The sequence below is a fragment of the Helicoverpa zea genome, chromosome 30 (genome assembly GCF_022581195.2).
Source record: "Helicoverpa zea isolate HzStark_Cry1AcR chromosome 30, ilHelZeax1.1, whole genome shotgun sequence".
In the NCBI taxonomy this organism is placed as follows: domain Eukaryota; kingdom Metazoa; phylum Arthropoda; class Insecta; order Lepidoptera; family Noctuidae; genus Helicoverpa; species Helicoverpa zea.
In genome coordinates this window covers 3,198,098-3,215,826 of record NC_061481.1, presented here as the reverse complement: position 1 = coordinate 3,215,826, position 17,729 = coordinate 3,198,098, and the positions used below count along the sequence as shown (strand labels likewise).

The window sequence follows — 17,729 nt, the reverse complement described above, 5'->3', positions numbered from 1 at the left end:
TCTAAAATGTCAACACTTGTCATATAAACTTGTGGCAGTATATCATATCCTTAGCTTCATGGTGTGATACTATTTTGCTTTAAATTATCTTATTTCAGTTTTTAAATACATTAAAATCAATACCAATCTTTAAATAGGACGTAATACATACAAGCGATAGAATAGTGTATTTTTCAACACATTTTAGTAAGTTACTAAAAGTTCGTTAAATTTTTTTGAGCTGGTCACTGCCTTTTTATACTGTCAAAAAACCATTCTAATTTCCGGTCTTTTTACTCCTCCGTGGCATGGCGGATGGTCTTTACCGCCGCCTATAGTGTTTTTTGGAGGAATAACTTCGCTAAAATAGCGAAATGGTAAGTTTAATCCAAGCAAATGTGATTATCTATTGCTAAATATCGTTGTGTGAATCAATCGGATGAAGTGAAAGTGTTACGTTGGATTTAATTGTGGCCGTGTTCGAAACACGTGTTTCCTTTTACTTTTCGCGAAATAACGAAGGTGTGGTGGTGTTTCGTAAGTTATTTGTGTAATTCATCACGAATGTGGATTCAAATACAGTTTTAAAGCTGAATTATATCCTTCAGGCAATCCTAACCATATTTTATTTTTGTCTCAGATCGGCACACGCTAGGGTGCATCACTTGTTTATTTATCGTAATTACTTATGAAAATATAACATTTTGATACTAAACCATATTTCTTTAACATTTATTAAGAAATATCATCAATCTATGCACTTCTGAAAACATTTTATTGTTGTGAAAATGTGTGACTGTTTTGAGGTTATGTTCATTTCTGAACAAAATCGATGCCGGAAACCTGCACTTGACCGTCGAAAACAACCTTAAAATACATTCAATTATCCACATTATCTCCTAAAACTCAAATCTATAGCATTTGCACCTTAAAAACTTGGTTAAACTACCTTCTACCTGTTAATTTCATAATATTTTTTACGAGTCTAGTATTTAAATCGGTATCCCCTATACTCTTCCTAGTTGCACTCTAATAGTCTTCTAGGTACAATTTTAAGGGGTAAAGCAAATTGTTCCCGTAGGAAACAGGGCTAGTAACATACTGGCTGTGTGTCGACTTGTGGAACACATTTTTTTGTTTTTCACAAAATTAGTCATACTCTCTAAGTTGAACCTTCATGCTTAAAACTAGTATGCTTGTGACAAGTGGAACCTGAATTTCTATATTCTATTCTGGTTATGTATGAACTTGAAGCCCATGCCTCTTCGTTATGAAAGAGCATAACAAAATTAAATATTTACCACATGAACTAATAACTGTGATCATCTGGAATCAAAGTTAATGCCATTATATTAATCATATGGCTAATATACGGAATAGATTTCCTCAGTCTTGGATAAAACTGATTACCAGTACAAGCAGATAAAAAAGACTTGTAACAACTTGTCTTTGAGTTTTGTTTTATTCTTCCAATCTGTTAAGCCTATGATTTGCAATGGACAGTCATTGTCTAATATGATGACGATGAACAATTGACTGCAACACAACAAATTATTATTGTTCTAAACACCCAAAACATCATTACTAACTTAACAATTTCTTCCACCAGAGTCTATCAGTCGCCCGACCTCTCGTGTCGGTTTACACGGAGAAGAGCGAGGCAGTCGCTGGCGCCTCCCTCCCTCTCCCGTTCGTCTTCAAGGCCCCCATCAGGCCTGATCTCGTCAACGATGTACATGTCTCCATGTCCAAGAATGCTAGACAGCCCTACTCTGTCAGCAAGGAGGCCGGTATGTATAGTTTGATTTGTTTTATTTTTTTCATAGTAAGAAGGTTAGCATCCTTATTGGAAAGACTGATGATGAGATCCTGTTATTCTTCATCAGGGACATAGGGCTGTAGAAGATGCTTAATTGGAAAGAGTATAAAAGTATAAATACTTCTTAGTGAAAGATATCTTTTGGAATTTATACACTCAATATCAACTTAGGCTGGAATACAGCATGAAAACTGCTAGAGAGCATTGATCTACTCACACCAAAACATCAGTGCAAAACCAAAATAAAACTCAATATTGACTTGTAGGACAAATAACATTTCAGATGTCATGATAATATACAAAAGTAGACTATTCAAAGTTTTAAATATTTCAATTACGATTGTCCTTGACCTTGAACAAACTCAAGGTCAGGTTCAAAGTTCTAGCATTTCATTTTCTTCTGCACTAAATGTCCACGCTCTCGGATTATATTGCTGCAGAGTGTTACTGCGGATTAGTGCAACATCAACGTAAAGACATGGCGTTCTGGACCCGCTGTGTAGCGGGGACGGGTGCAAAGTTTTTACTACAAACATTTCTGTCTAAAATTTGGAATTAATTGCAGACGATCGATGATCGATATTGATCTATGATAGTGTAGCAACAGTAGCAATAATGACTATCAAGATATTATTAAAGTGTAAATAAAAAGAACACAGAGCAAATAAAAAAAAATGAAAACTTCAATTATTTAATAAACATTGTAAATGTTTCATATATGTAGAATGGATTTAATGTAAAAATGTTACTTCTAATATATTGACCTTCACTTTCCAAAGTCAAGCGCTTAAGGAATATGTTTAACTTTATCAAATTAAATCATCTGTAATTTAACCTCACCATGCTGCCACTATACACCAAAAATTTCAAGGTCAAGGTCACATAATATTTTATTTCCTCCTTTGTTACCAGGTCACCAAACCAGTGCCGAGTCCTGGGGTACCGGTCGTGCCGTAGCGCGTATCCCTCGTGTACGTGGTGGTGGTACCCACAGGTAAATAACTAAATATCATTAGTTCTTACCCGTGTCTTGTAGGAATTAGTTCCTGTACCTGGATAGAAGCAGTTTTACATAGTTTCCACTTACGCAGATAAAATATAGCCTGCTCGTCTACACTCGCAGTTTCATGTACATGTCGAGAAAACTATGTAATTCTGGCTGGTTAAAAAGTAGTATATATCTATGTAATTTCGATAATGTGTAAGCTGTACTACTGCCAAGATTCATCAAAATCCATCTGGTAGTTTTTACATACACACTTTCGCGTTTATAATATACCTTAATAGGATAGCAGTTACTCAGTGATAGATCACCTTCTCATCAGTGAAAGAGTTTTTCAAATCGTTCCACTAGTTTCGGGGCCTCTGGATACAATCAATTTTTTCTTTGTAACTTTCTAGCTTAACAAATATGACTTTTATCCCCGTTTTAAAACTATCACTGTACAATACAGTAATGAGTTACAATGGCGGGGTACATCAAATTTCTAATAGCGCGGACGTCTACTCCTCGTGGGTAGACGCATTCGATATGTTAGAATACATACCAACTAGCTTCCACCAGCGGTTTCACCCTCAGGCGTCGCACTATGGGAAAGCCCCATACAAGGCCGTCTCAAAACCGTTTCACCTGAAAGTCATTGTTATGGAGTAAAACTAATTAATTAATTTAGTCTTATAAATAAGCTTTCTTTTCTATATTTTTTAAATTATTTTTTGCTAACCATAATGTATAAAAAAAAGGCATCAAAGCTAACCCATGTTCAATGATGTGATTTTGGCACAATACATTACTACAATTCAACGCCACATTACTCGAAAGTTTTTGATATAAATGTGTAAGTATTATACATTTTTGAAATGCTTATAATCTCCTCATAACGTTTCTTAAATAATATTATGTATAATAAATAAATAAATAAAAATTAACCAATGTAGTTTAAGATGGTATAATTTTCGGGTTACTTTTTTTTTTAATGAGACTTACCCGGTTGCCGCTGTTTGCCGATGTCGAGATATTTGTTGAATTACGATCTTTATACATTAGTTTACACAAGGAGAAAAAAAAAAGTTGCGCATACTTGCGCCTTTTCTGACACGGTGCCAAAACATATCGCGAGATAAAAAAAATATTTTTTTCCAATATGTTTTTACTTCTCACATAATCATCTGTTATCTATTGTGTCAAATTGATAAAATGGTCATTACAGTGATGAGTATTATTAATAGTTATTTGTGGTTTTGATATTGTTTTGACCACCTTATATGATAAAATATGGTCACTTTATCTATTAGGGTCAAGTTAAAAACAGGTTGGTTATGGGAAGAATGCAAATATTAGTTTCTTATCTTTTTGCACATAGCACTATTTAATTGGCCTATAAAAGAAAGGCAAACCCTGAAACATCCACAGTTGTTCGTCAGAAATTCAGTTGCTTTTAAAAAGCAGTTCAAACCTATTTTCAAATATTCACAGAAGTTATCTGATTTGAAAATAATGGGTGAATTTGTTTGTAGTAAACGAGAGTTGTGCAATTTGTTGATAAATGGGAATAATATAGAAGACTACTTGCATGAAAATTTCAATTTGTCACCAGACGATATGGCTACTGTGATCTCCTACATTCAAAGAAACTTGGTGTCTTAATGTAACGAACGCTGGAGAAATGCATCCCGGAAAAGAGAACGCTTTGAAAGTAAGAACGTCGACTGGTTAAATGGTGAATTTCGTGTTCCACTGGAGTGTCGAGTCACAGTTAATGACCCTAATACATCTGGAAGCAGTGCAGGTGGCAGACCATCGAAACCATACGAAGCATCTTCAGAAAAAACAAAGAAACGAAAAAACATGCAATTAATACAAGAGTACGGATTGGAGTGTGTGCTCAATGCATAATACTCAGGAGTTGCGGTCTATGGGTGAGACCGAGGAGGCCACTATTGTTAATATTATACGAACTGCGCCAAAAAATGATAAGAAAAAGTTTCTTAAATTCATAACTGAGAACCCTGAAGACGTTACACCTTTTACAAAGGAAGAAGCACTACGGACATTTATTGACTTAGACCTTAATAAAGAACAGTATGGGAAACTTCGAATTTGTTTGGCGGACAAAAACTGCTCAGTGTTTCCTTCTTATCCAACTTTAGCCGAAGCGAAGAAGATGTGTTACCCACCAGATTCGAGCATAACCATTACTAACATAAGTGCAAAAGTCAATCTGCAGGACTTATTGGATCATACTGTAGCACGTATATTACTAATTGGTTCAGTTTACAAAAACGGTTTAAGACAGTTGAAACTATTCTGCAAATGGGGTTGTGACGGGTCATCAGGGCAAAGTGAATACAAGCAAGTTTTGCCCGAAGAAAGCGATTTCATATCAGATGCGAACCTTTTTATTGCTTCACTTGTACCCATTAAACTCATAGATGTGACAACTAATATCGTTATTTGGAAAAATGAAGCTTGCTCATCCGTAAGATATTGCCGACCTATATTAATAGAATTTGCCAAAGAAACTCCTGAAAAAACCGCGTCTGTTGTGGCTGATATCAAAAATCAAATTAAAAACCTGTCCCTTTCCATGATAAATAAGAATGGTGAAGTAATTGAAATTACTCAAGACCTATTTTTAACCATGATTGATGGTAAAGTAGCACAAGTTTTAACTGAAACTCCTTCGAGCGCTTCTTGTACAATTTGTGGTGCTACTCCTCGGCAAATGAATAACTTAGAGGCAGTTAGGACACGATATGTGAATGAAAGTTCATTTCAATATGGACTGTCAACACTACACGCTTGGATTAGAAGCATGGAGATGATTTTACACATTTCCTATAACTTGTCTTTCCAAAAGTGGTCAGCCACTACACCAGAAAATAAAAAAAACAAAGACGAAAAGAAAAAAGTGGTACAAAAGCGGTTTAGGGAGGAAATGGGACTGCATATCGATAAACCTCGACAAGGCACTGGAAATAGTAATGATGGAAACACAGCTCGGAGATTTTTTCAGAATTACTCTTGCTCTGCAGACATTACAGGTGTAGACGTAGAACTTATAAAACGAATGTACATTATACTACAAACTATGTCATCTGGAATGGCTATTGATTCAAAAAAGTTCGGTGAATACGCATATAGTACCGCCCAACTGTACGTAAATATTTATAATTGGTATTATATGCCTTCCTCCGTACATAAAATACTTATTCACGGAGAAAAAATCATTGAGTACTATGCTATTTTACCTATCGGACAATTGTCCGAAGACGCTCAAGAATCCCGCAACAAGGATTACAAAAAGTTTAGACTTCATCATTCTAGAAAGTGTTCAAGAGCGGCTACCAATACAGACGTTTTCCATACCTTATTGTACACTTCTGATCCATATATATCAAGTTTGAGAAATACCTCAGAAACAATATCGAAAGAACTTTTCGATGAAGCCAAGTCCCTTCTTGCTGTCAACAAAAATCTGTAGGAGCTTGTTGAATTTTGTATATTATTGTTTTCTCGTTAGACACTGTTTATACAATGATATTTAATTCTATTTAATGTAAGTAAATTACAAAAATAAAATATATTTTTTCTTATAAATGCATGTATTTTTTAAAGTTTTATTTTTTAAATAAATTAATAAACATAATTTTTAAATTATTATTTTTTTATTAAACCTTGTACTTTCAAGTATATGTGTGCAAAATTACAGATCATTTAGTTTTGAAATAACTGAGATACGGAGTTTTGAGACGAAACATACGCGATTTTCCCATAGTGCGTCGTCCTAATTGGCAGCGATCGCGCGATGGCGCGATGCGTTTTTCATCTAAGACGTCGTCCTAATTGACAGCGATTGTACGATGACACGATGCGTTCTCGTCGTTCGATGAGTTCAAACATACAGATTTCATCAGAGTGTCCTATTTGAACCTCGCAAGTGAGATAGTGAGATCGTGAGATGAAAAACGCATCGCGCCATCGTGCGATCGCTGCCAATTAGGACGACGCCTCATTCTGGGAGAAGTACTCAGATATACATATTGTAGCTATGGGCCTTCTTCGATAAGTGGGCATTGAAACAATTTTTCAAATCGGCCCAGTGGGTCTTGAAGAGAACTCTTCAGTCATATCATACTAGCTTCTGCCAGCGGTTTCACCCGCATCCCGTGGGAACCTCTGCACGAACCCGGTTAAAAAGCCTTCCTCGATAAATGGGCTATCTAACACCGAAAGAATTGTTCAAATCGGACCAGTAGTTCCTGAGATTAGCGCGTTCAAACAAACAAACAAACTCTTCAGCTTTATTATATTAGTATAGATTAGTATAATAACAACAACTGAAGAATTAACACAGGCTAGGCCCACTTTCACTGGTGACCATTAAATTGTCAATTAGCTATCCAAGACCTGCATCCCTAAAGTAGTTTATCTGTCACATAAGTTCCTGATTATCTGCGACTAAACTAAAACTGGCCATGAAGCTCACAAATATACAACCTTATATTTATTTAGGAAAAGATATAGCTCACTTCCCCTCGCCTATTGCTACCGGGTGTGAGAATATGCTAACTTAGCAATATATTATTGTCGCTGTGGCGGCATATTGGGCTGACATAGTGTAGTCTCAATATAAGACATGTCATTGACACGAAAGAAAGATAAATTATGTCCCCTAAATTTCTAAATACCATCTTTTCTCGTTACCCAGGTCCGGTCAGGGTGCCTTCGGTAACATGTGCCGTGGAGGACGCATGTTCGCGCCCACCAAGCCATGGCGCCGCTGGCATCGTCGCGTCAATCTGCGTCAGAGGCGCGCCGCTGTCGCCGCTGCCGTCGCCGCTAGCGGCGTGCCCGCTCTTGTGCAGGCTAGAGGTAGGTTTTATAAGGAATTTACCACATTTTTAACCAACTTCCTGAACAATTTTAGGTAATTGGGTGTAGGAAAAGTCTTAAGTTTAGATTCTAAAATGATTTACTAACCATATTTGGTAATCAGGACTAGGAGAAACTACGTCAAATGTGTGCTCGTGCAAGCTAGAGGTAGGTTTTGCACCAATTTGACGCACATTTTTAACCATTTCATGATCTCCCTAGCCTTTTCCCAACTATGTTGGGGCAGCTGAGTACCAGTGTACAAGGAACGACTACAATTCTAACCAACTTTCCAAAATAGGAGGTTCTTTATCCGGATGTATTTTTTTGATTGGACATTAGCACATATAGCCATAGGTAAGTTTCGCGATGATTTAGGAACAATATAAGTTAGCTTTACAAGCCGTGGCGCCGATGGCATCGTCGCGTCAACCTGCGTCAGAGGCGCGCCACTGTCGCCGCTGCCGTTGCTGCTAGCGGTGTGCCCGCTCTTGTGCAGGCTAGAGATAGGTTTTTGGAAAAAATTATAATGTTGTAGATCGTAAATGGCAAGAGTTTCCTGCCGGCGCAGGTAGATTTTGCGATCATTTGTGAACAATTTTAGCTGTCCGATGTAAAGCGTCAACGGCAGGAGCCCGTTGTCGTAGCCACTAAAAGAGTTCTCGGTCTGCGGGTTAGAGGTAGGGTAAGGAATTGACAATGTTTTTGACCGATTAGTACAAAAAATACCGTCGGTAGGGGCGGTAGGTAGTCTATAACAGTGACTACAGCTAAGTTTTACTAGGACTTTTGGATCTTGCTAGCAGTCAGGATGATGTAATGCATTTATTTGTGAACCAGTTTAGCCAGCTCTTATGGTTTCTCCTTAAAAGCTAATTACAGATCTATATATCTGTCGTTATGTCTATGGAGAAATATAAAACTTCCAAGCCAACCATCCGGCTGAACGGTATAGTTTAGCGCGGACGTAAACTATGGAAAACATTCATATTAATTACTACTTTGATAGTTTAACTTCCTGACAGTGTTTTTTTTTTTTCAAATTGATTCAGAGCCTTTAGGTACAAACAAAAATATATTTCCCCTTTGTTATATCAGTATAGATTAGTTTTGACAACGGTCAAAAACCTAGTATATTATCTCTACACCTCATTAGTGTAACTTTTTTTTTTTTTTAACGACGTCAAAAATCATCAAATGACCCCTCCCGCTGTGGGTTAGCAGCGGCGAGGGAGTGTCAGACTCTTATTGACTAAAAACCATCGTGTTCCATCGTAGGCCTTTTATGTACCAGCGCCGCGGTATCTCTTTCGAACAACCCGCAGCCCCGGCAGGCATTAGTATAACCTAACTTTACATTTATTGTTCAATTGTAACAAAAATCCCCCTCTCGTTGTTCAGGTCACATCATCGAGAAAGTACCCGAGCTGCCCCTCGTGGTCTCCGACAAGGTCCAGGAGATCAACAAGACCAAACAGGCAGTCATCTTCCTGAGACGCATCAAGGCCTGGTCTGATGTGCTCAAGGTATGTTCTGGAACATTCTATTTGTTTTAGTAGCTTCTGCCTGCAGTTTTACTCGTCCTGTGGGAATTACTTTATGCATTTTTTTCCAATTGAAAGAATTTTTAAAATTAAATGAGCAGGTCCCGAGATGTGAGCTTTCAAACAAAATCTTTACCTTTATAATAGTGTAGACGAGACTTCACGAGACTGCTTTTTTGGTATAGCGTCATGCTGTGCATAAGGTCCCGGGTCCAATTCCCAGGTTGGGCTGAAATAGCGTAGTGGGTTTTAAAAAACTTTCATAAAGCAGTCTGGACTCTGAAGAAGTTTGTGATTGATATACCCACACGCCGTGCATCGAAGAGCACGTTATATCGCGGTCCTGCGCCTGATTTCTCATTAGTTTTGAGGTGAAAACCACAGAGAGTTACTTTTCTATTTGTAATATTAGTAGGGATTAAATATTTTCTCCTTAAAAGCTAATTACAGATCTATATATCTGTCGTTATGTCTATGGAGAGATATAAAACTTCCAAGCCAACCATCCGGCTGAACGGTATTGTTTAGCGCGGACGTAAACTATGGAAAACATTTACATTTTAAAGAACTCACTATTTCAGTAGTGATGTTAACAGGGTTGAAAATTAGTTGTAAAGAGGCCTATTTTTCAATTATTTACTGGATTTCAATAATACCCTAAAAGCACCTTCAGTGGTTTCGGAGTCCTAAACTTTAAAGAAACTAACTGCCTTCTATGAAATTCCATATCAAATTATAACAAATCAACACAGATGTACTACTAGCCGTTTTCCCGCGGTTTCACCCGCGTCCCGTGGGAGCTACTGCCCGCACCGGGATAAAATATAGCCTATGTTACTCGCAGATAATATAGCTTTCTAATGGTGAAAGAATATTTAAAATCGGCCCAATAGTTTTTGAGTTTATCCATTAGAACCAAACAAACAAAGTTTTCCTCTTTATAATATTAGTATAGATAGATTAATTTTGTATTAAGTATGTAATTGAAATTCAATTTTGGTGGAACCCAGACAACAATTCTTCGGAGTCCCTAGATCCAGTGGAAACCAGTTTGTAAATACCTACATTAGGGTGTAGGCCATCGTAAAATATGCTTGTGTTGTGAATAAAAGTGAAGCCGACTCCAACATAGTTGTGAAAAAGGCTCGGAGGATGGATGATTGTGAATGAAATTATGTATATTCTCTGAAACTCTATATAAAATATGTTTTCTTTTGTATAGGTGTACAAATCTCAGCGCCTTCGCGCCGGTAAGGGTAAGATGCGCAACCGTCGTCGCGTGCAGCGCAAGGGACCTCTCATCATCTACCATAAGGACCAGGTACCGTATTAACAATATAATATCATTATAATAAATAATTATTTATGTACATACTAGCTGCCACCCGCCACTTCCACGTGAAATAGATACTGTGAAAAATCCCTCGATGTTGAAACATTCTTATATTGGTCTTAGCGTGTTGGTAAGCCGCGTATGTATAGGCTTTCTCGGTACATGGGCTAAGTGACGACACTGCATAATTTTTCAAATCTGTCCAATTCTCAGATTATCCTGTTCAAGCATAGACCACACTAGCCTTATAATGTAAATATTTGTGCCTTGTGCATGTAGTTATGTTATATGGAAAAAAATGGCAACATTTTTTTGGTCAAGCAAAACTTAGAAACACAAGCTGGTTACCGCAGCTTCACCCGCGTCCGACATACCATCTTTACACTTCCGGATAAAAATCAAATCGTCTCCATCCTAATTTCTGTCTTTTCCATATTTTCTTCCGCTCCCAGCAGCGTTTTAGCGTCAGTTTTGATAGACTGCAGCTTCGCTACTGGGACATATAGACGCGGCATAACCGAACTGCTCGCGTTTGTACGCACAGCGGATCATAAGTGTCGCTACAAACTTAACTATTTCCCGTACGTGGGTAAAATATAGTCCATGTGCATGACGGTGGACCAAATTTCATTTAAATCTGTTCATTATTCATTTAAAACTGCCCTGCTTGTATATTTTGACATTCTGTTGGGTTTCGTCTTCTGTCAAAGCCCCTACATGTTGCTACTTCGTCTTTGCATAAAAAAAAAATACTGAAAAAAAAGAACACTCTTTCACGTCAAATTATCATTTAAAGCGAGATAAAGTCAGTATTTCCTATCTACCTTCTGTCTTGATTAACTCGTTATATGCCTGAGCGCACATACGCGAGACACAATTTATTTTCTTTTGTTTTATAATTAGCGACATACAAACGGTTAAAGATGAAATTAGCTGGTATATGTTGCCATTTGTACTTCCAATTTTTTACAGAACTTATTGAATTAACGACGATGGTAAATACAGGGTGTTTTTGAGAGCTTTAATTTTTTTTTACCTGTATAAATGTACTAACCACATTTCTATTGTCTGTAGGGCCTGACCCGCGCCTTCCGCAACATTCCCGGCGTCGAGATGCTGAATGTGGACAAGTTGAACCTCCTCAAGCTGGCGCCCGGTGGCCATCTCGGCCGCTTCTGCATCTGGACCCAGTCTGCCTTCGATAGGCTTGGTAAGTTCTGATGACCTGTGATCACTGTCTAAGATATGCAAAATACGTCATAGGTCCTCATAAGTTCGTAGTATCGATGTTATTCTGACTATATATATGTAATGAATGACTGTCTAAGATGAGTAAATTACACCACAAGCTCACATATAGTTTAATGTTTTTCTCACCTGGATAAAAAATAACTTATACGTAACAGCCTTCCTCTATCAATGAGCCACTTAAGTGTTAGATTTTTTAATTGATCAGTAATTCTTGAGATGAGAGCCTTCAAAAAAAGTATTCAGCTGCAACCGCGTTCCGAGGAAACTGTTTCCCGCACATGGATAAAAAGTAGCCTATATGTTATTCTGATTATGTAAGCAAAATAGTACTGCCAAGTTTCATAAATATCCAATTGCTTTTGCTTGGAAGAAGAAACATGTATAAATATAAACATTCGCATTTACAATATTAGTATCAAGATATTATCCCCAATAAGCCTTACTCGTTTCGTTTTCAATGCGATTCGAGTTACGAATATCGAGGGGTATAGTGAAACTTCCCTTAGGAAACATTGACGCAGACAACTAGTCTGTCAGTGTGTCGACGTGTGGCAGACATTTATTTTTTTTAATATTAGAACTACATATAAAATAGAGTGGTTCAGAGTTCATCATGTACCTAGCCTTTTTCCAAATTAAGTTTGGATTGGCACTGCCTATCTGACTTTCTCAACTCAGTTACCCAGACAACGCGCTAATCCTTTGAAAGATAGGTTGTCAGACTTCTTGAACCTGGATGATATAAAACCTACGTTCACCCAGGTACCTGGATGATATAAAACCTACGTTCACCCAGGTACCTGGATGATATAAAACCTACGTTCACCCAGGTACCTGGATGATATAAAACCTACGTTCACCCAGGTACCTGGATGATATAAAACCTACGTTCACCCAGGTACCTGGATGATATAAAACCTACGTTCACCCAGGTACCTGGATGATATAAAACCTACGTTCACCCAGGTACCTGGATGATATAAAACCTACGTTCACCCAGGTACCTGGATGATATAAAACCTACGTTCACCCAGGTACCTGGATGATATAAAACCTACGTTCACCCAGGTACCTGGATGATATAAAACCTACGTTCACCCAGGTACCTGGATGATATAAAACCTACGTTCACCCAGGTACCTGGATGATATAAAACCTACGTTCACCCAGGTACCTGGATGATATAAAACCTACGTTCACCCAGGTACCTGGATGATATAAAACCTACGTTCACCCAGGTACCTGGATCAAATAAAGCCTTTTTTCACCCAGGAAAAGTGTAACTTCCCAAAACTGTCAGAATTTTTCAAATCAGTGAAGTAGTTTCGCAGCCTTTTTGGTACCTATAAAGAAAAAATAATCCTCATTATTATAATTAGTATTTTGGATAGAAACCAAATAACCTCACACAGATGCAGTTAATCACATTTTTAAGATGCTAAAATGCCATTCATCCATCCTCCGAGCCTTTTCCCAATCATGTTGGGGTCGGCTTCCAGTCTAACCGGATTCAGCTGAGTACCAGTGCTTTACAAGAAGCGACTGCCTATCTGACCTCCTCAACCCAGTTACCCGGGCAACCCGATACCCCTTGGTTAGACTGGTGTCAGACTTACTGGCTTCTGACTACCCGTAACGACTGCCAAGGATGTTCAATGACAGCCGGGACCTACAGTTTAACGTGCCATCCGAAACACAGCCAATGGTGTCTAAGATATACTTAGAAAGTACATACAGACTTAGAAAAGTTGGATTGGTACTTGCCTGACCTGGGATCGAACCCGCGCCCTCATACTTGAGAGATTGGTCCTTTACCCACTAGGCCACCACGACTTTTTGAAGATGCTAAAATGCCATTAAGTTTCTTATATAAAATCGTCTCCCACAGATTCCCTGTTCGGTTCCTGGAAGACGCCCTCGAAGGAGAAGAAGAACTTCAACCTCCCTCAGCCTAAGATGGCCAACACCGACCTCAGCCGTCTGCTCAAGTCTGATGAGATCAGGAAGGTGCTGCGCGCGCCCAAGTATGTACCACTTTATTATATGTTGTTATGTAGCAGTTTATTGAGGGAAATGTGGTTTAAAATTTAAAAACAGAAAACCCCTACAAAAGAACCTTCGTTACCTTTGAAAAGTAAAAAAATGTGCATCACTTTGGGGGACCATTGTCAAAAATTTAATTAGGAGCGTCTCCCTACGCTGAGTTATTTTTAACTTTAAAAGGTATAACTGAAGTTTATTTTTAATCAGATGACACCTCCTCTTTTACATAGAGGGTAAAAAATTTAAGAAGTTAACATTGAAGTTCCATTCTTTCTGGCGAATTATCTATGGAATTATAGATTATAGTTTCTTACTCTGAGATACTGCCTATCTGACCACAACCCAGTTGAATGTCAGGCTTGCTTCTGATGACACATAAAGACTGCCAATATATACTCCATTCCTCAAACTAATTTACATGATGATATCACTCTATCAGAGCATTGGGTTATGAAAACCATGATTACTCACACGTTGACACTTTCTGACCTTACCCACACACACACACACACAAACCATCCTCTACACACACAGACATTCTAAACCCCCATTTCTCTTACAGCAAGCGTGTAGTCAGAGCGACCAGGAAGTTGAACCCGTTGAACAACACCAAGGCTATGCTGAGGTTGAACCCGTACTCGGCTGTGCTGAGGAGGAAGGCCGTTCTTGACCAGGATAGGAGGAATAATGCTAAGGCTTTAGCTTTGGCTGAGAAGCGTGGTGTAAGTCTCGTTTTGAACTAGTTTGTAAAGGCTGTTTTGGCCGCATATTGAAAGGAGCCAACGAAAAAACCGGTCAAGTGCGAGTCGGAATCGCGCACGAAGGGTTTCGTACCATTATTTAGAAAATGAGCAAAAAAATCCCGTTTGTTGTATAGGAGCCCCCTAAATATTTATTCTATTCTAGTTTTCAGTATTTGTTGTTATAGCGGCAACAGAAATACATCATCTGTGAAAATTTCAATTCTCTAAGTATTACGGTTCATGAGATACAGCCTGGTGACAGACAGACGGACGGACGGACGGACGCACGGACGCACGGACAGAGGAGCGAAAACAATAGGGTCCCGTTTTACCTTTGGTTACGGAACCCTAAAAAGATCCTACTTATCTTTATATTTATAATAGAAATTGGTTAACAGTTACAGTCAAATCTATTACTAGTTGCTCCTTACGAATTCATGATCATCCTGAGAGAAATTCTGCCTCCGGATGCAGGCAGAATAAAAATAGGCCTATGGTCCTTTCTCTGGCTCTACAGGACTGTGTACCAAAAAAAATTTATTTAAATCGGTTCTAAATAGACTACCTATGTATCCAGTTCATTTAAAAAGAGTTTTTTTTTTCACATTTATAAAATGTATCAGTAATCGTCTTACGCCTGAAGTTAGAGCTCCAAAAATAACTAGGGAAAATTATTAATAATTTAAAATGATGATATCACTCTATCAGAGCATTGGGTTATGACAACCATGATTACTTACACGTTGACACTTTCTGACTACCCTCCTTTTAACCACCAACATACCCCTTCAATTTCAACACTAAAATACCATCACTGTTACAGATTAAGCTGCCCGAATCCGACCCAGCCGTCAAGGCCGAAAAGCTCCGCCTAAGAAGAGTCAAGGCCGCTAAAGCCGCAGCTGCCAAGAAACCCAAGAAGCCGGTAGCCAAGAAAACCGCACCCCCTCCCCCCAAGAAGGCGAAAGGCGTCAAGAAACCAACCCCAAAGAAGGTTTCCAAGCCTGTCGCTAAGTGAAGGAGTTAATAAATTTATATATTGACACACAATTTGTTTTTTTATTGATACGATTTTATTTATACCTTCATCATCATCTCCCGAGCCTTTTTCCCAACTTTGATGGGATTGGCTTCCAGTCTAATCGGATGCAGCTGAGTACCAGTGTTATGACCCAGTTACCCGGGCATTTCAATACCCCTTGGTAAGATTAGTGTCAGATTATTTTTACGCACACCTTGTAAGACAATGGGACCGAATTTTATTTACATACATAATACATAAGAAGCTTACGTTATATTCTAATACATATGCCAATTAAGGGTAAACACAACGTTTACAAAGACTCCAGATTAGTCTATCTACAGGTACATGAAACAAAAAGAAAAGGGGGAAAAAAAGATGAATGAAATGTAAACCAAAAAATTATAGCAATAATTAAGAGTGTCCATTTCGACCGCGCGGCCAACTCATAATATTTGATGAAACTTTGCCAGGAATTAGTAGTAATTTGTTACTTTTCACTCCTCTTTTCCTGAATTTGTTACAAAAGAAACCAAGACGCTATGACAAAGAATAGTTGGCCGCTAGAACCGCCACTTGCCGATACAATGCAGATAGACGAATGATACATCAAAAGAAAGGTCTTATATAATTTGTATAATTTGTTACAAAAATAAAACAAGACAAAACGTAGATAAACAAAAAGTTATGCAATGTTTAGTTTTCAGGTTATGAGTATGTAGGTATATCACCTTAGGTATCAAATTAATAGAAGCTAATGTGTGTAGACAATTAGTCTTTAATTTGTTACAGCGAAAAAAGACAAAAAAAATCTAAAAAGTAGGTTCAATAATATGTTAGAGTCGATTTTAGTTGGCCGCTCGGACGGCAATATGCCTAAAATACAATTTCGTTTACTTATCTCGTTATTAAAAGTAGGTTTTAGCTTAATTAGAGTACTAGTCGATGGGTAACGTAACCTAGTTTGAATAAATATAGCGAATATAACTGCAGCATTCATATTTTAGAAGATATTTACAAAAACACAGTGGTATGAAACTGTATGAGAGTAGGGTGTCCATGTATTTTCACATATTCGAAATTTTCGATATTCACATCTTATTTTTTTAGAGAGAGTGCATTAATTAAATACGTACGAGTATACACTTTAAAATTCGGCACAGGAATGATATTATATGCATCAAAAAATTATCGCTTTTTAAACAGCTTGCGACAAATATTTTTAACAATAGATTGAAAACAAAGGAATAATTTTTCTGGAATCGTTCCCATCATAAAACACCTGCGGAAAGTCAATGAAACGAAATTTTTATCAGTAAATGGGTTCTTTAAAGACCGCAAAAGGAACCGCATATTCGTTCAGAATACAAAATTAACAACATGCCTCTGTACTAATGTAATCATGCATCTACTAGTATGCACTCTCCCTAAAAAAATAAGATGTGAATATCGAAAATTTCGAGTATGTGAAAATACATGGACACCCTACTCTCATACAGTTTCATACCACTGTGTTTTTGTAAATATCTTCTAAAATATGAATGCTGCAGTTATATTCGCTATATTTATTCAAACTAGGTTACGTTATATACCCATCGACTAGTACTCTAATTAAGCTAAAACCTACTTTTAATAACGAGATAAACGAAATTGTATTTTAGGCATATTGCCGTCCGAGCGGCCAACTAAAATCGACTCTAACATATTATTGAACCTACTTTTTAGATTTTTTTTTGTCTTTTTTCGCTGTAACAAATTAAAGACTAATTGTCTATACACATTAGCTTCAATTAATTTGATACCTAAGGTGATATACCTACATACTCATAACCTGACAACTAAACATTGCATAACTTTTTGTTTATCTACGTTTTGTCTTGTTTTATTTTTGTAACAAATTATCGTCTATCTGCATTGTATAGTTTCTGTGTAATCACGGGCGATGACTACGGCAAGTGGCGGTTCTAGCGGCCAACTATTCTTTGTCATAGCGTCTTGGTTTCTTTTGTAACAAATTCAGGAAAAGAGGAGTGAAAAGTAACAAATTACTACTAATTCCTGGCAAAGTTTCATCAAATATTATGAGTTGGCCGCGCGGTCGAAATGGACACAATTAAGAAC

At 37.7% G+C, this 17,729-nt stretch overlaps 1 protein-coding gene across 1 annotated transcript; it reads left to right on the top strand.

Annotated features, from left to right (window-relative positions):
- The first annotated feature begins 201 nt into the window (after positions 1-201).
- LOC124644422 (60S ribosomal protein L4) lies at positions 202-15,637 on the top strand. The gene is made up of 10 exons (XM_047183762.1): positions 202-356; positions 1,589-1,769; positions 2,711-2,792; positions 7,510-7,673; positions 9,075-9,199; positions 10,440-10,538; positions 11,625-11,760; positions 13,690-13,825; positions 14,407-14,566; positions 15,411-15,637. Exons 1-10 carry the CDS (start codon positions 354-356, stop codon positions 15,603-15,605), a joined length of 1,281 nt encoding a protein of 426 aa, XP_047039718.1. The 5' UTR covers positions 202-353; the 3' UTR covers positions 15,606-15,637.
- Positions 15,638-17,729: the final 2,092 nt, after the last annotated feature.